Source organism: Salvelinus sp. IW2-2015, linkage group LG32 (assembly GCF_002910315.2).
Source record: "Salvelinus sp. IW2-2015 linkage group LG32, ASM291031v2, whole genome shotgun sequence".
Taxonomy (NCBI): domain Eukaryota; kingdom Metazoa; phylum Chordata; class Actinopteri; order Salmoniformes; family Salmonidae; genus Salvelinus; species Salvelinus sp. IW2-2015.
The window spans coordinates 36,391,359-36,406,489 of record NC_036871.1 but is presented as its reverse complement, the minus strand read 5'-3'; the positions used below and the strand labels follow the sequence as shown (position 1 = coordinate 36,406,489).

At 43.9% G+C, this 15,131-nt stretch overlaps 2 protein-coding genes across 2 annotated transcripts in view; both read right to left on the bottom strand.

Annotated features, from left to right (window-relative positions):
- The window catches only part of LOC111956347 (myomegalin-like), a 74,733-nt gene extending 71,515 nt beyond the window's left edge, over positions 1-3,218 (bottom strand). The window contains 1 exon segment of the mRNA XM_070436587.1: positions 807-3,218. Coding sequence (XP_070292688.1) covers positions 807-2,231 — 1,425 coding nt within the window. The 5' untranslated portion in view covers positions 2,232-3,218.
- Positions 3,219-9,783: 6,565 nt separating this feature from the next.
- The window catches only part of LOC111957070 (myomegalin-like), a 46,745-nt gene continuing 41,397 nt past the window's right edge, over positions 9,784-15,131 (bottom strand). The window contains exons 3-6 of the mRNA XM_023977792.2: positions 13,244-13,369; positions 12,766-12,920; positions 12,431-12,587; positions 9,784-10,512 (exon numbers count right to left, since the gene is read on the bottom strand). Of these exons, the coding sequence (XP_023833560.1) occupies positions 12,908-12,920; positions 13,244-13,369 (139 nt within the window). The 3' untranslated portion in view covers positions 9,784-10,512; positions 12,431-12,587; positions 12,766-12,907. The remainder of the gene's footprint in view (positions 10,513-12,430; positions 12,588-12,765; positions 12,921-13,243; positions 13,370-15,131) is intronic.

Below are 15,131 nucleotides of genomic sequence, written 5' to 3'. Positions count from 1 at the left end.
GGTGGTGTGGTGTGGTTGTTGTGTGTGTGTGTGTGTGTGTGTGTGTGTGTGTGGGTGTGTGTGTGTGTGTGTGTGTGTGTGTGTGGTGTGTGTGTGTGTGTGTGTGGTGTTGTGGTGTGTGTGTGTGTGTGTGTGTGTGTGTGTGTGTGTGCATAGTGTAGTAGGTGTTAATGTAGCGGAGGTAATGTAGGTAATAGGGTAGCAGTAGTGTAATGTAGGTATAGGGTATTAGGTAGCGTAAGGTTAGGTATAATGTAGCGGGTAGATGTAGGTGTAGCATAGGGTATGTGGTAGGTAATGTAGCGTTGGGTAATGTCTGGTAGCGTAGGGTAATGTAGTGTAGCGTAGTGTAATAATGTAGTGTTAGCGTAGTGTAATAGTAGTGTAGCGTAGTGTAATGTAGTGTAGCATAGGGTAAGTGTAGTGTATCGTAGCGTTGGGGATGTAGATAGGTTAGAGGTAGCATCAGGGTAGTGTATGTAATGTAGCACACACACACACACACACAGATTTAAGTGCTACAGAGTGCACATCCTCTAATGTGCATCTTCTCTGGAGAGGGGGAAGGAGAGGTTTAGGTGATGGAGATGGACAGCTGGATTACCCAGCTAATTAGCTAGGAGCATGGAGAGAACGGGAATATTCTCACGGTTGGAAGCACTGCACTGTGTGCTGGATTCACAGACAACCAAGTAACCTCCTGGAATATTCTTTACATCTAACAGATTATTAAATATGCCACAAATACGATTTGTAGTAAAATAAGGTATCCTATTGAAAGRAAAACACTCCTTCTGATTTTAGTATCTGGCAAGTTTGAGCAAAGACAATAACATGAGATTAGTGAGCCGATGTCCAGAGCTGGCTTGAGAGCCGGCTGGAGAGCTGCTGTGGTATACCTGGTGGGGGCGTGGGAGAGGACACTCATGATACAGATCCTCCCACAGCTCCTCCATCTCAGCCAGGTCCAGACCCCCATCCATCTCACTGTCCAGCCTGATCAGAGGGGCCTCCACGTCGGGTACATGGCCATGAATCTCCCCCTCTCCATTCGGACCTCGATGCAGCAACCCCAAGGCCGGCTCATAGAAGCTAAGTCTGGAGCTTCCATTGCTGGGGCTCTGTCTGAGCAGCACAGGCAATCTGCTTCCCTTGGGGCTCTGGACGGGCCGGTACACACAGTTCTGGACCAGGCAGAGGGCCAKGGAGAGGTGGGATGCGGATCTCAGCGGGGTCACCAGGTCGTGCTCCTCAGACAGGGAGTCAGAGAACCGGTCATCCAGGGGGTCCCGGGGGTACCCTAGCCCCTCGGCCCCGTCTTGGATAGCAGACAGCCGGGTAGATTCTCCAGCTATGTCCAGGGAGTCTATGGAGGGGCTGGAGCTGGCTCGACCCATCAGGGTACGGTCACTGTCTGAAGCCCGGGACTGAAGCTTGGACCCAGGGACCAGTGTGAGCGAGGAGTGGGTCCCCTCTGGCTCTTCCTCCCCTCCTCTACCTCTTTCTAYTCCAATCACACTGGCCGAATACCTYGTCGATGGGCCACAGGAAATACTTCGTGCCAACTTCCTTGGTACTTTACACACAGCCTCGTAGTCCGAGTCCACGACTCGCCACGCTGTGCACCCTTGGCACTTCCTATGTGAAGGTGTGACTGTCCCACAGCGTTGTGACCCCACAKCCGTCACCTCTGACCCTGGGCATTGAGKGCGATGCCCATGATGATGACCCCCGAACTCCAACCCCTCTTCAGCCCAGGACTCATACAGAGAGTACACCAAGTCCTCCTGGAGCAGAGCACAGTACTTAGCATGGGTCAGACCAGACATGTCCACCATACCTTCCCCCTGTACCCCTCCTCCCGTACCCCCAGGCCCGGTAACAACCCCTCCACCACCGCCACCCTCCTCCCCGTTGGTCTTCCGGTAGAGGCCTCCGATGAGACCCCGTAGCCGGTGTTTCTCCTGGAGCAGCCTCTGCAGCCGTTCGATGGACAGAGCCTCCACACGGGCGACGACCGTATCAAACCTGTACATACGCTCCAGTATGAAGGCACACTTGGAACAGGCGAATTCGCCGCGCCCATCCCGGGTCAGCTCTYGCCCCAGCGCGTGGGACAGAAGCACTTGGAGGTTGAGTTTGGAGGCGGGGTGGAAGATCCACCGGCGTTGGTTACCGCAGAGCTCACGCGCACAGATACGACACGCCTCCTTCATTCTGATGTCCAGCATTCCACACACACACTCAGACAGAGGCCAATCACCTTAGCTTGAAGACTTTAGTCTAATGGTGAAATAACCTTTGTTTTCAATGATAAAAACAAAGGTTCTGGCTGTTTACTGTCAAGTGTCCTATAAATAATAAATAACATTTGATTGATGGAGGTGAATGAGATGATGSTATTGGCTCCAATATGACTAATGCTCATCCATCAGAATAATCACTTTAAATCTCTGTGTATAAGATCATTGAAGATGGGAATATATTGCATGTAACAGTCCTCTTTCTCTCTCTTCAGAAGATGAATAAATACCACTAACACTTCATAAAAACAACAGATAGGCAGTCATTAAGGAAATACTAATATTGGCACTGGTAGCCTGCAGGGAAACGCACACAGCAGCAAGTAAAAGAGATGCTCACAAAATCCAATGCTCTTGACATAATGACTATTTTTAWTTCATAACCCGACCAGCGTTGTTGCTTCAGTAGGACTATGAAGAATTTGGGTGAATTGTAATTGCATATGGCTTGAGGAGATGGCAGCCAGCAAGTATTCCAGTATCCTTGGTCACCGATTCTGTTGCATTCCGTATTGGATATTCTGAAGAGATGGGTTAAAGTCCGAAAGGGRAAAATAAAGTCATTCTGGTGTCATGCGCCTTGCATATTCCCTAAATAAACAAACCACCAGACTTTTCACTCCAGGTGACTTCATCTCGCGTTTACCAAAACAAGAAAAACACGCGCACGTTCCGCTGCATCACTTATATTAGCTGTCATTGGGAGGCTCGCACTGTCAGATAGATTATCACCGGTACGTTAGGCTACGGCGGTATCGCTTGAACTGAAGATCGTCACCGCGGATAATTGACACACCAAAACAATTCATTCGGTAGCGGCAATCAGGTCATCCGCAATCATTTGACATTCATTCATGATTTACAATGTCAACAGTGGAGTTAGCTCACTTCAGCCCCGCGATCCTTTGGGCACACAATGATGTGGCAGCTTTGTAGCACTGGCTAGACCTGGCTGCAGGCACGGAGCGCACCATTTCATGCAATAGGGGTGCAAGATATCTAATCGTCTATATCAAGAGGTTAAAAAGTGTCCCTATCTGACATGATAATACACGTTTTTTCTTTCATAAAATGAGCTAAATTTCGGTCAATTTTGTTAAAGATGTTGAATAAAAGACTTTGACGATCTCTAATGCTCCCCAGGATGCCCTTAGTTATTCTGGTCCACTCTACACTAAGCTTTGTATTCGCTTCAACGAACTGGTGAAATGCATATTACCGTGTAGTAACATGGTGACATTAGTGACGCTCTGAAACGTAAATTACTTTATATTCACAGTGTTTTGCATAAACTCTTGTAAACCAGTAGAAATAATCTAAATGAAAACATCATTTTCTCTGCTTTGTTCATTACCACCAGGCTATTTTTGTGCTTTTATGGGGTCAATACCAATTACTCAAACAGAACCACATACTCAGTCAGAATTTCATTTCGTAAATACATAATTTGATATCAAATTCAATGTGGAATTGATTATATATTTAACAAAGCAAAAAAAACATTTACTTCCTTGGGTAGCATGTTTAGATAATACACACACACCACACACCACACACACACACACACACACCACACACACACACACACACACACACACACACACACACACACACACACACACACACACACACACACACACACACCACACACACACACACACACACACACACACACACACACACACAAGCCCAAGGGTTGACTTGAAACTAATTTCCACTGAACAGGCCGAGCAGGCTGCATAACCTTTCCTTCCTCATATTGAGCCCCTCTATATGCAAATAAGATCTTCATAAATACACTTACAAGTAAATGCCATTAATGCATTGCAAAGCAGAGGGGATACATTTTACATAGATTTTCCTATTGTCAAACCATTTCAGTTGGTAGAGCATGGCTGCACTGCCAGGGTGTGGGTTCGATTCCCGGTGCCTCCCATATGTAAAATGTTGCATGCCATGAAATGTAAGTCGCTTTGTATAAAAGCCGTCTGTTAAATGGCATATATTATTATATATTATCAGGCAAACACTTCCAGGTGGATGGTTCCAATGTTCCAATGGTTCCAATGGTTCCAGCTATCTGGCATGTATGGCATGATTGCATGAGTGAAGATACACTGTAAAGTAGTGGCTCTTAGAAACTCAACAGATCTCAACAGATGGGCTGGCCACAGCTCTCATAGTGCTGCTTGCTGTTGAGTGTAACAACAAAGTGCTTCTATTTCTACTCCATACACTTAGGCCTGGAAGTCTTTCCTGTCTGACCACATGTCCTGACCAGGGAGAACTCTGACTCTAGTAATAGCATATAGTCATGTGGTCAAGAATCATTATTGTATTGTTATCTCATCTTACTTAATTATATTCTATTCTATCAGAAACTCCATATCACAGGAGGCCAGGCTCCAACGCCTTCAACCAGCGCCTGTCTTTGAGAAATAGACTACAACACAAGGCTATCCATTACAGTTAGTCATCAGGAAGAGTGATTTAAAGCAGAGAGGGAAACACAGTGACACAAGGACAAGAGGGCATTGAAACCGGTTACTACAACTACATATGCTACAACAACAGAACAAAGAGAGGGACTAGTGGTGCAGTATGCAACCGGCACTGTGGATGTGGGCTGCTATTGTAGCCTGTGCTGTGAATGGAGGGTGTAGACTGATATGTTTGAAATATGAAGGTAAACCGGTTTTGCTAGAAACATGAGGCAACATGAGAGACGCTGCCGCATTATAAAATTAACTTACTGACAAATAAATTAACTTACTGACAATAAATTAACTTAACTGACAATAAATAACTTACTGACAATAAATTAACTTACTGACAAGGGAACCCAATGACATTGAAACATCACATATTAAATATGGTTTGGCTGTGTGAATAAATGAGCTGTACAAACCACATTTCCCAGAATGCTCTAGGGTCATAGGTTTCCACAGTGACCAGTGACTGTGTATCCCTGAGGGTGTGACACAGACAGTCATGCACTCCACACTGTGACTGCAACATATCAGCTTTGATTCTCAAAATAGCATGCTGCCTCAGACAGAATGTTACAAATGGCCACTAGTCCAAGTCCTCTTGGAAAAGGATGGGTTAAACCAAAGGGGATGGGTTAAACCAAAGGGGATGGGTTAAGCCAAAAGGGATGGGTTAAACCAAAAGAGATGGGTTAAACCAAAAGGGATGGGTTAAACCACAAGGGATGGGTTAAACCAAAAGAGATTGGTTAAACCAAAAGGGATGGGTTAAACCAAAGGGATGGGTTACCAAAAGGGATGAGTTAAACCAGAAGGGAATGATTATCAAAAGGGATGGGTTAACCCAAAGGGGATAGGTTACCAAAAGGGGTGGGTTATTTAGGCGGCAGGTAGCTTAGTGGTTAGAGCGTTGGGCCAGTAACCGAAAGGTTGCTAGATTGAATCCCTGAGCTGACAAGGTAAAAATCTGCTGCTCTGCCCCTGAACAAGGCAGTTAACCCACTGTTCCTTAGGCCGTCATTATAAATAAGAATTTGTTCTTAGCTGACTTGCCTAGTAAAATAAAAAATTAAAAGGGATTGGTTAACCCAAAAGGGACTGGTTAAACCAAATTGACGTCTTGGTTTATTTAAAGTCAAGTAATACATGATTCATAACAAAAACTGTATGTGATTGTGCTAAAATGCTTCATTTTCAAACCCATGTAGGCTTCATTATCTTACCATATGATGGTGTATGGCAGCCATTTTCTCTGAGGGCAGAGCTGACCTTGTATGTCCTAGGTCAGCTCCTCACTAATGCCTGATTATGGGGGGCTTAAAATTACAGTCTGGGGTTAGTTGGGGGTCCTTGATTAATTTAGGGGGTTTGGGGTTTAAAATGAGGACTGCTTCAGTACTCTCCAGCAGAGTCCACTGCTAAATCAGATAGTGCCTTCAAACTCCTCTTTAAGCATAGACTGCAATCAAGCAAGAGAGAGATAGAAATAACAAATCACCACACATAGACATTTTATTAAAAAATATATAACTTTTACTCCTTGTGGCGGGCCGGGCGCCTGCAGGCTGACCTCTGTCGACAGGTGTTTCCTCCGACACATTGGTGCGGCTGGCTTCCGGGTTAAGTGGGCGGGTGTTAAGAAGTGCGGTTTGGCGGGTCATGTTTCGGAGGACGCATGACTCGACCTTCGCCCCCCGAGCCTGTTGGGGAGTTGCAGCGATGAGACAAGATCGAAATTGGGTAGAAGGTAAAAGGTAAAGGTAAAATATTAGCATAAATGTAGCATGAATAGCATCAGCTGCCACCCACAGCACATTTCTTTCATAACATTTCTCCCTTCTGGATGGCCTGCCCTTTAGATTGATCTCATTGGCTGTGGTGTCTGGAGAACCAATTAGAAGCTAGGTGTCTTAGACAGCACAACATGATATCTGTGTGTGTCAGAGTTGGCACCAGAAGGTCAGCGTGACCTATTGACAACTTCGCTGAAACACGAGCACCTTAAATGCGCACCAACACACATCCTTGCACGCACACTCATTGACATACATGGATACAGACACTTGCAAGCCTTCTGTATTGAATACAGTCRTGCTCTGTTGTGTACACAGATATTGAACATGTTGACAGACAGGTGAACATTCTTTCTACCCTTACTATCAGGTGTAACTATAGGCCAGAAAATAATGATATTTAGTTATTTTTCTGGGGGATTAATGGGGCAAATAAATCCAAAGTTCAATGTATGCCATTCCATTGCCTATGTCTGTGCATTCGTTTTCCACTTTCAAAGACCTCTCCTCCTCAGTCTTCTAAAGAAACTGACATGGATTTGAGTAATGGTGATCCATTCAGCCTTAGTTACAGCTGGCAGTGGCCCTGGGCAATGGGACAACATCACTGTGTGAAATCTGAGCTGAGATAAGCTGTGATAGGCACATTTGCATCCCTAGAGCCAAGCTGTTTTACAAGGTAAAATGCCTCCAGAGGGACCTTGGGGGTTTGGCTCCTTCATGAGAAACTCACACAACAACAAATATGTGTAGGATTCAAAGCTGCCACCAAATGACAAGAGTCAAGAGCCTTGGGGGTCTCAGTGAGACAGGATCAAAGGAAGAATAATGGATACGACCAGAGCCATGCATCTAGAGAGTTGAGACAACTTGTAGAATGTTGAATATTGTTCTAATTCTAGACAGTGACATAGCAATGTTTAAATATTCCCAGTGTAATGTTAATGACGCTCTAACATGGCTGCCATAGAATGTTAAAGTGTCATGTAAATGCTTCATAATGCAGAAACCTCATTGGCCCAACTCTCTAAATACATGGCTCTGGTAATGACTAGCTATAGGTAATGACTAATATGTGGTAATGCCTGAGACGAGATGATGACTGTCGATTACGAAAACTAACAAGTGACGATGATTAGCCAAACACTCTTGATCAAAATGACAGGATACACATACACTGTACTGTGGCTTTCTTTCAACTGTATGTGAGGTATAGTGACACTTTAAATAAAGTTTGATTTCATTTAATTTGACACACAGCAGCGCATCTATTTCTATTATCTAACCCCGCTCCAGTCAACACAGACGCATACCGTATATACCTGTTTACTGTATATACCTGTTTACTGTATATACCTGTTTACTGTATATACCTGGATACTGTATATACACTGTTTACTGTATTACACCTGGAAATGTTATCTGTTTACTTATACTGAACTGTATATAACTTTCGTATATAGCCCTGCGTACTGTATATACCTGTACTTGTATCCACCCTGCATACTGTATATAGTACCTTAATACTGTATATCCTGTTACTGTATCTAACTCTGCCTGTTATACTGTCATATACGCATATATATACCTGTTTACTGTATTACCTGGATACTGTATTATAACCTGTTTACTGTTACATACTGTTTACTGTATACCTGATATGTATGATGCCTGTTTACTGTTATACCTGGGATACTGTATATACCTGTTACTCGTATTATACCCTGCGTACGTATATATGAACGGACTGTAAATTACTGCCGTACTGTAGTATACCTTAATACTGTATATACCGTGTTACTGTATATACCTGCATACTGTATTACCTGATATGCATACCGTTTACTGTATACCTGGATACTTAGTATACTGTTTACTGTAATACCTGTTATCTATACTGGGATACTGTATATACCTGTTTACTGTATACCTGGATTACTGTATATACCTGTTTACGTAGTATACCTGTTTACTGTTATACCTGCTACTGTATATACGCATACTGATATACCTGCTATTACTGTATATACCTGTTTACTGATATACCTGATACCGATACTGTATATACCTGTTACTGACTATACCTTGTTTACTGTAATAACCTGGATACTGTATATACCTGTTACTGTATATACGGTTTACTGTATATACCTGCGTACTGTAATACCTATTATACTGTATAACCCTATACTGTATACCTGACTGTTATTACCTGCATACTGTAATAGCCGTTGTTTACAATGTATATACCTGTTTTACTGTATATACCTGTTTACTCGTAACCTGGTTATACTGTATGATACCTGTACTGACGATATACCTGCTTACTGTCTATACCTGTTTACCTGTAATATACCTGCATAGTGTATATACCTGCATAGTGCTATAACCTGCATACTGTATATACCTGTTTACTGTATATACACTGTTACTGTATATACCTGTTTACTGTTATACCTGCATGTAATAACCTGTTACTTACTATACCTGTATACGTGTATATACTGCATACTGTATTTATGTACATCATACACTGTAGTATATTACACTGCATACTGTATATACCTGTACTGTATATACCTGTTACTGTATATACCTGTTTACTGTATATACCTGTTACTGTTATACCTGCATACTGTAATATACCTGTTACTGTATATACCTGTTTACTGTATATACTGCATACTGTATATACCTGCATACTGTATGATTATATGCCATACTGTATTATACCTGTACTGTATATACCTGCATACTATATATACCTGCCTTTACGTATAGCCTTGCATGACTGTATATACCTGTTACTGTATATACCTGCATACTGATATACCTTTTACTGTATATACCTGGTCTAGGTATATACCTGTTAGTGATATACCTGTTACTGTATATACCTGCATACTGTATATACCTGTTACTGTATATACCTGTTACTGTATATACCTGTTACTGTATATACCTGTTTTCCTGTTATTTGTGTAATGTGAGAAGCTCCCCTCTAAGAATGTGACTGATGAGAATGTGGGCGGACTGTTCATAAATTCATCACATCATTTGTTTACCACAGACTAAAATAACCCAGGCTCCCTCCAGGGCCGACAGCTCCCAACACAATACTGGCATTAACAGACATAGAGACACTAACACAGAGTGGTCTAGGAACGGTTTATTACTCAGCTCTAGCAGCTGCTATATACCAAGATGTTATATGATATGGTAACTATGGGTAATGTATGATGTTTACGTTGAATTCAATACAATGACGTTTCAATTAACCACAAAGAAACCCTAATTATATTAGAAAGTAGATTATATGTGATTACAATTTGATAATGTATTTTTCCTTAGATAGTGACCACCGACCACATATTCTGTTGCTCATGATGTTACCCCTCTGTATGTGGCTGTCTGGTTTAAGGGGTGCTTTGTGTTGATTCTTCAGTCGAGGTCAAGCTCCACCAACACCTTAGAGTGGGATCTGGCTAAAGTGGGTACTGACTCAACAGTAGTGTAGGACTAGCACCTCAAAGTGCAGACTCTTTAATCAACTTAATACAGAACTCAAAGCTGATAGTGATTATGCAATATTAAAGATGGAATCCGCAGTAGGGGGACAGAGCGCCACTGGCCGCCCCGTCACCTTTGTTATTGTTTCTTGTTGCCGAGCTGAGGAGYGTCGTGCAGCATGGTGAAACAAATTCCAGTACACATTGTGCTCTTCTATCGTGCGTGCGATGATGTCAGAGGGGAAAAACTGTGTTGGTTGTTTCCAATAACTTCTTTGTTGTTGTAATAYCACAAATGGACAGTTTCACCATTAAGGATCACAGCTTCAAGTGAGTTACTGTGTTCACTTCAGGATTCACTCACCTGCATCTCCTGCTCAATGCGTAGTCTCTCCCTGCCCAGCTCCTCCTGGTAGAACTGTAGGGGAGAGAAACAGGGGCCTTAGAAAGTTAGGTGTGTGTGTACGTGTGTGTGTCTGTGTGTGCATGTGTGCGTGTGTTTGAGTAATGGTGATATCAGTCCCACAGAGCGTAATTAATATCTCCTTCTCAGAAAATCTGTACAACAGCTGTAGTGATGATCAGATCATTCAGAGAGTAGCAGAGTACACCGCGTTCTGTTGACAGTCGTCCAACAAAATGCATCACACTACCACCCTGCCTGCTGCCACAACAACACAACTTAACACAACACACTACACAACTGGTAGATTGAACACGACTAGTTGCATGGGTTACAGAAGGCTACAGCAAATACAAATGTAATGGATTGATTCTGAAACAGATTCAAGTATTAAAGGTAGACTCAGCKAAATGACRTTGCAACCAGCAGCACCACAGGTAGCCTAGTGGTTAGAGCGTTGGACTAGTAACTGAAAGGTYGCTRGATCAAATCCCCGAGCTGACAAGGTAAACATCTGTTGTTCTGCCCCTGAACAAGGCARTTAACCCACTGTTYCTAGACCATCATTGTAAATAACAATGTGGTCTTAACTGACTTGCCTAGATATATAAAGTAAAACATATATTGAGATCCATCCCTTGATTCAGTCACACACAGTGTTGTGGTGCAYGGGTTYGCTCCGCACTGTTCRCAATGTGGTAGCCAGGGCTTTGAGCCTCACTCTTCATTGCCCTTAGGTGTTGTGGAAATTGACCACATGGAATTCCTCAATCAAAATAAGATTTTGACAACTGAAAGGATATAGATGTTTTTTTTAAATTTTTAATGTTTTCCTGGTGAATACGTTTTGAAACCTTTACTAACCTAAGAAGAGTGGTCTGTGGGTTTAAACACACACATATGGTGTGTTGCTATGTGTTTCTTGACAGGAGTGTTTAACGTGTGTGTTATGCTCATGCTGTTTCTTGAGCAGGAGTGTTTACCGTGTGTGTTGCTTAAATGTGTTTGCTTGATCAGGAAGGTGTTTATGTGTGTAGTTGCTCATGTGTTTCTTGACAGGAGTGTTTAATGTGTTTTGCTATGTTGTTTTCTTGACAGGAAGTGTTTACATGTGTGTGTTGCTATGTGTTTCTTGAAGGAGTGTTTTATGTGTGTTGCTATGTGTTTCTTGACCGAGGAGTGTTTATTGTGTGGTTTTGCTATGTGTTTCTTGACAGGAGTGTGTTTACATGTGTGTTTGCTATGTGGTTTTCTTGACAGGAGTGTTTTATGTGTGGTGTCTTGTTTTGCTATGTGTGTGTTGCTTGTTTCTGACATGGAGTGCTTTAACAGTGTGTTGCTATGTGTTTTTGACGGTCGGTTACAGATGTTTATGTGTGTGTTGCTATGTGTTTCTTGAACAGGAGTGTTTTATGTGTTGTGTTGCTCATGTGTTTCTGACAGGAGTGTTTATGTGTTTGCAGAGTGTTAGTGTTTTGCGTGTGTTATCGTTGCTATAACAGGTGTGCTTCCACATTTTGACATCGTGTTTCCACGTTTCCATGTGGTTGCATCTTTTTTACATGTGTGGGGACGGGGGAGATATGGATGAAGAAGGACTGGGTGAGGAGGGGGGAGGTTTTGAAAAGCATGTTAGCTATAGCTAAAGGAGGGGCGAGGAGGGTTGAGGACGGGTGAGGAAGGGTTGAGCTATGCCTACTGAGTGAGTGAGGAATGGGTGAGACTAGGGTGAGAGATGGGTGAGGTGTCCCAGAAACCCTGTGTATGAAGCTTTTCACTTGCTATTACAGGCCTGTACACACTACAGGAACTCAGTCAGTCAAATACATACAATACATGAATAGAATAACACAATCAATTATTGAACCATTGACCCCAATGCAGACCCTACACATGCACTTTTCCTCATACGTGTAACAGGGATAATATATACCTCTGCATCTCTCTCTTTCTGCAGCAGGGAGGAGGAGAGGTCCACTACCTGTCCCTCCAGCTCTCCCACCTTCAGGGCCAGGACGCTCTTCTGTCCACTCAGCTCAGTGATCAGAGCCTCCTTACAGCGCAGAGCACAGGTCAGCTCCTCGACCACCCTACAGGAGGAGAGAGAGGAGAGGAGAGAGAGAGAGAGGTCAGTACCATAGATACCGGGGGCTAAATGTGGACTTGTAGGAGTCCTAGGCTTTCCTCCATGAGTGTGAAGGTGTGTAATTACAGCTTTTAGGTCACTGGTTCATATCTGGCTCAAATAACCATATACCGTGTGTGTACCTGTCTTTGTTGGTGTGTGATGGGGGGTGATGAGACGTGGTCTGGGTGCTCTCCTCCTCCTCTGGGCTGTCCTTCATGTCCTCCAAGAGGGTCTGGGAGCTCGACCTGGCCAGGGAGGCCATCCTCCCAGCCTCACATCGCGCTAGCTCGGCCTCCTGGAGGAAAAACATGAAAAGGTCTCGATATCAGTCTGTGTTTAAAGCTGATCTAATAATAGAACAACTAATTTCATCTCCACAAAGAACACAACCAACTTTAGCAGTGTGTGTGTGTGTGTGTGTGTGTGTGTGTGTGTGTGTGTGGTGTGTGGGTGTGGCGTGTGTGTGTGTGGTGTGTGTGTGGTGTGTGTGTGTGTGTGTGTGTGTGTGTGTGTGTGTGTGTGTGTGTGTGTGTTGTGTGTGTGTGGTGTGTGTGTGTGTGTGTGTGTGTGTGTGTGTGTGTGTGTGTGTGTGCTGTGTGTGTGTGCACGTGTGTGTACCTCCTGCAGGAGTTGTATCCTTGGTCTCGCAGCAACTCCCGCATATGGTCGATCTCCTGCTGTCTCTCCTCACTTCGTCTCTGCAGCTCTGCCTCATTGTGACTGGACAGGCTCTCAGCTGTTGACCTATCAGAAAAGAGGAGAGAGAAAGGGAACATTGTGATTGCTCAGGCTCTCTGCTATCGTCATATTAAAAGAGAGGAAAAAAGAGTGATAATTGTGATTGGTCTGGCTCTATTCTGTTGTCCTATCAGGGAGTGGACATTAGATGGAACATCATGTTAAGTGTCTATCAATAACTACCAACAGTCATCCACATACACTCTTAACACTGTGTTGCTTGTTATTGCGCCATCGGTGCAGGGCAGACCAGTGGTGTCAGTCCTGGGTCGTTTTAGGGTTGTAGTGTGGTCAGGTCAGGACTAAGACAGGATATGAGGTCATATGAAGTATCCCTGCTATAACTCATGGGATACCCTACACCTCCCAGCTACAAATAGAGACCAGTCACACACCCAGAGTGTAAACTTTTATTGTGTTCACATATAGTTCTGTGAGAGCGCCCTGAAAACATCACGCAGACCAAGGCTGGAATTTGGTCAAACTCGCCATAGCTATCAATAAGCATTCAGAGTCTTTGTTTACAAACTACTGTCTTTGCACACACATATGGTATTGTGAAAACTGGAGCATCAACCTGTGAGGGAAGATTACTGCTTGTAGTCGTACACCCTCTGACTGTGTGTGTGTGTGTTCGGTTTTATTATCCTTGTGGTGACCATAAGTCCTCACAAGGATAGTAAAACAAGGACAATTCCCCAGTCCCCACAAGGAAAAAGGCTATTGTAATTTATGGCTTAGGTTTAGGGTTAGAATTAGGGTGAGAATTAGGGTTAGGTTTAGGGTTAGGAGTTACGGTTAGGTTAGGTTAGGAGTTTGAGGTTAAGCTCAGGGTTAAGGTGAGGGTTAGGGTTATGTTTAGGGTTAGGGTTAGGGGTTAGGGAAATAGGTTTTTGAATGGGAATCAATTGTTTGGTCCCCACAAGGAGAGTAAAACAAATGTGTGTGTGTGTGTGTGTGTGTGTGTGCGTCTGTGCCTTTAAGTATCTGTTTTACTGAGTCACTCAATGACGCCATTCCAGAATTCCTGCTGTGGATCCCAAAATGGCACACGCCTTCCTGTCTCCTTGGGGCGTCTGTTCTATTCCTCCTCCTCCTCTCCTCTTTTCTCCTCCTCTCCTCCTATCCTCTGCATTCCTCTGTTTTTAACTCAGACCATTTGACCATGGCAGACAGCAACTAAGATAACTAAGATTATTATTAACCAGACTGTGTAATGTTACTGCTGGGTGGATGGATGTTACTGCTGGGTGGATGGATGTTACTGCTGGGTGGATGGATGTTACTGCTGGGTGGATGGATGCTACTGCTGGGTGGATGGATGCTACTGCTGGGTGGATGGATGCTACTGCTGGGTGGATGGATGGGTTCGGAGGGGGTAAGGAGTGGAGACGATGACAGAGAAGTGAGGTATTGCCTATCCATACGCCTGTCTGCACGCCAAAGGATATCAGCGCGTGGCCCTTTTGCGAGCTGGCGAGTGTGCGATCTAATTGGGACGACCTCGGATACACATGTGTGGTGGAGTCTGTGTGTGTGGTCTGACTGTGCACGCTCCTGTGTGTGTGTGTGTGTATGTGTGTGTGTTCTGACTGTGCAGCTCTTGTGTGTTGTGTGTGTGTGTGTGTGTGTGTGTGTGTGTGTGGTGTGTGTGTGTGTGTGTGTGTGTGTGTGTGTGTGTGTTGTGTTGTGTGTGTGTGTGTGTGTGTGTGTTGTGTGTGTGTGTCCAGTTCTCTCCACTCCACCAGCTGTTTGTGTGAAACTGAGG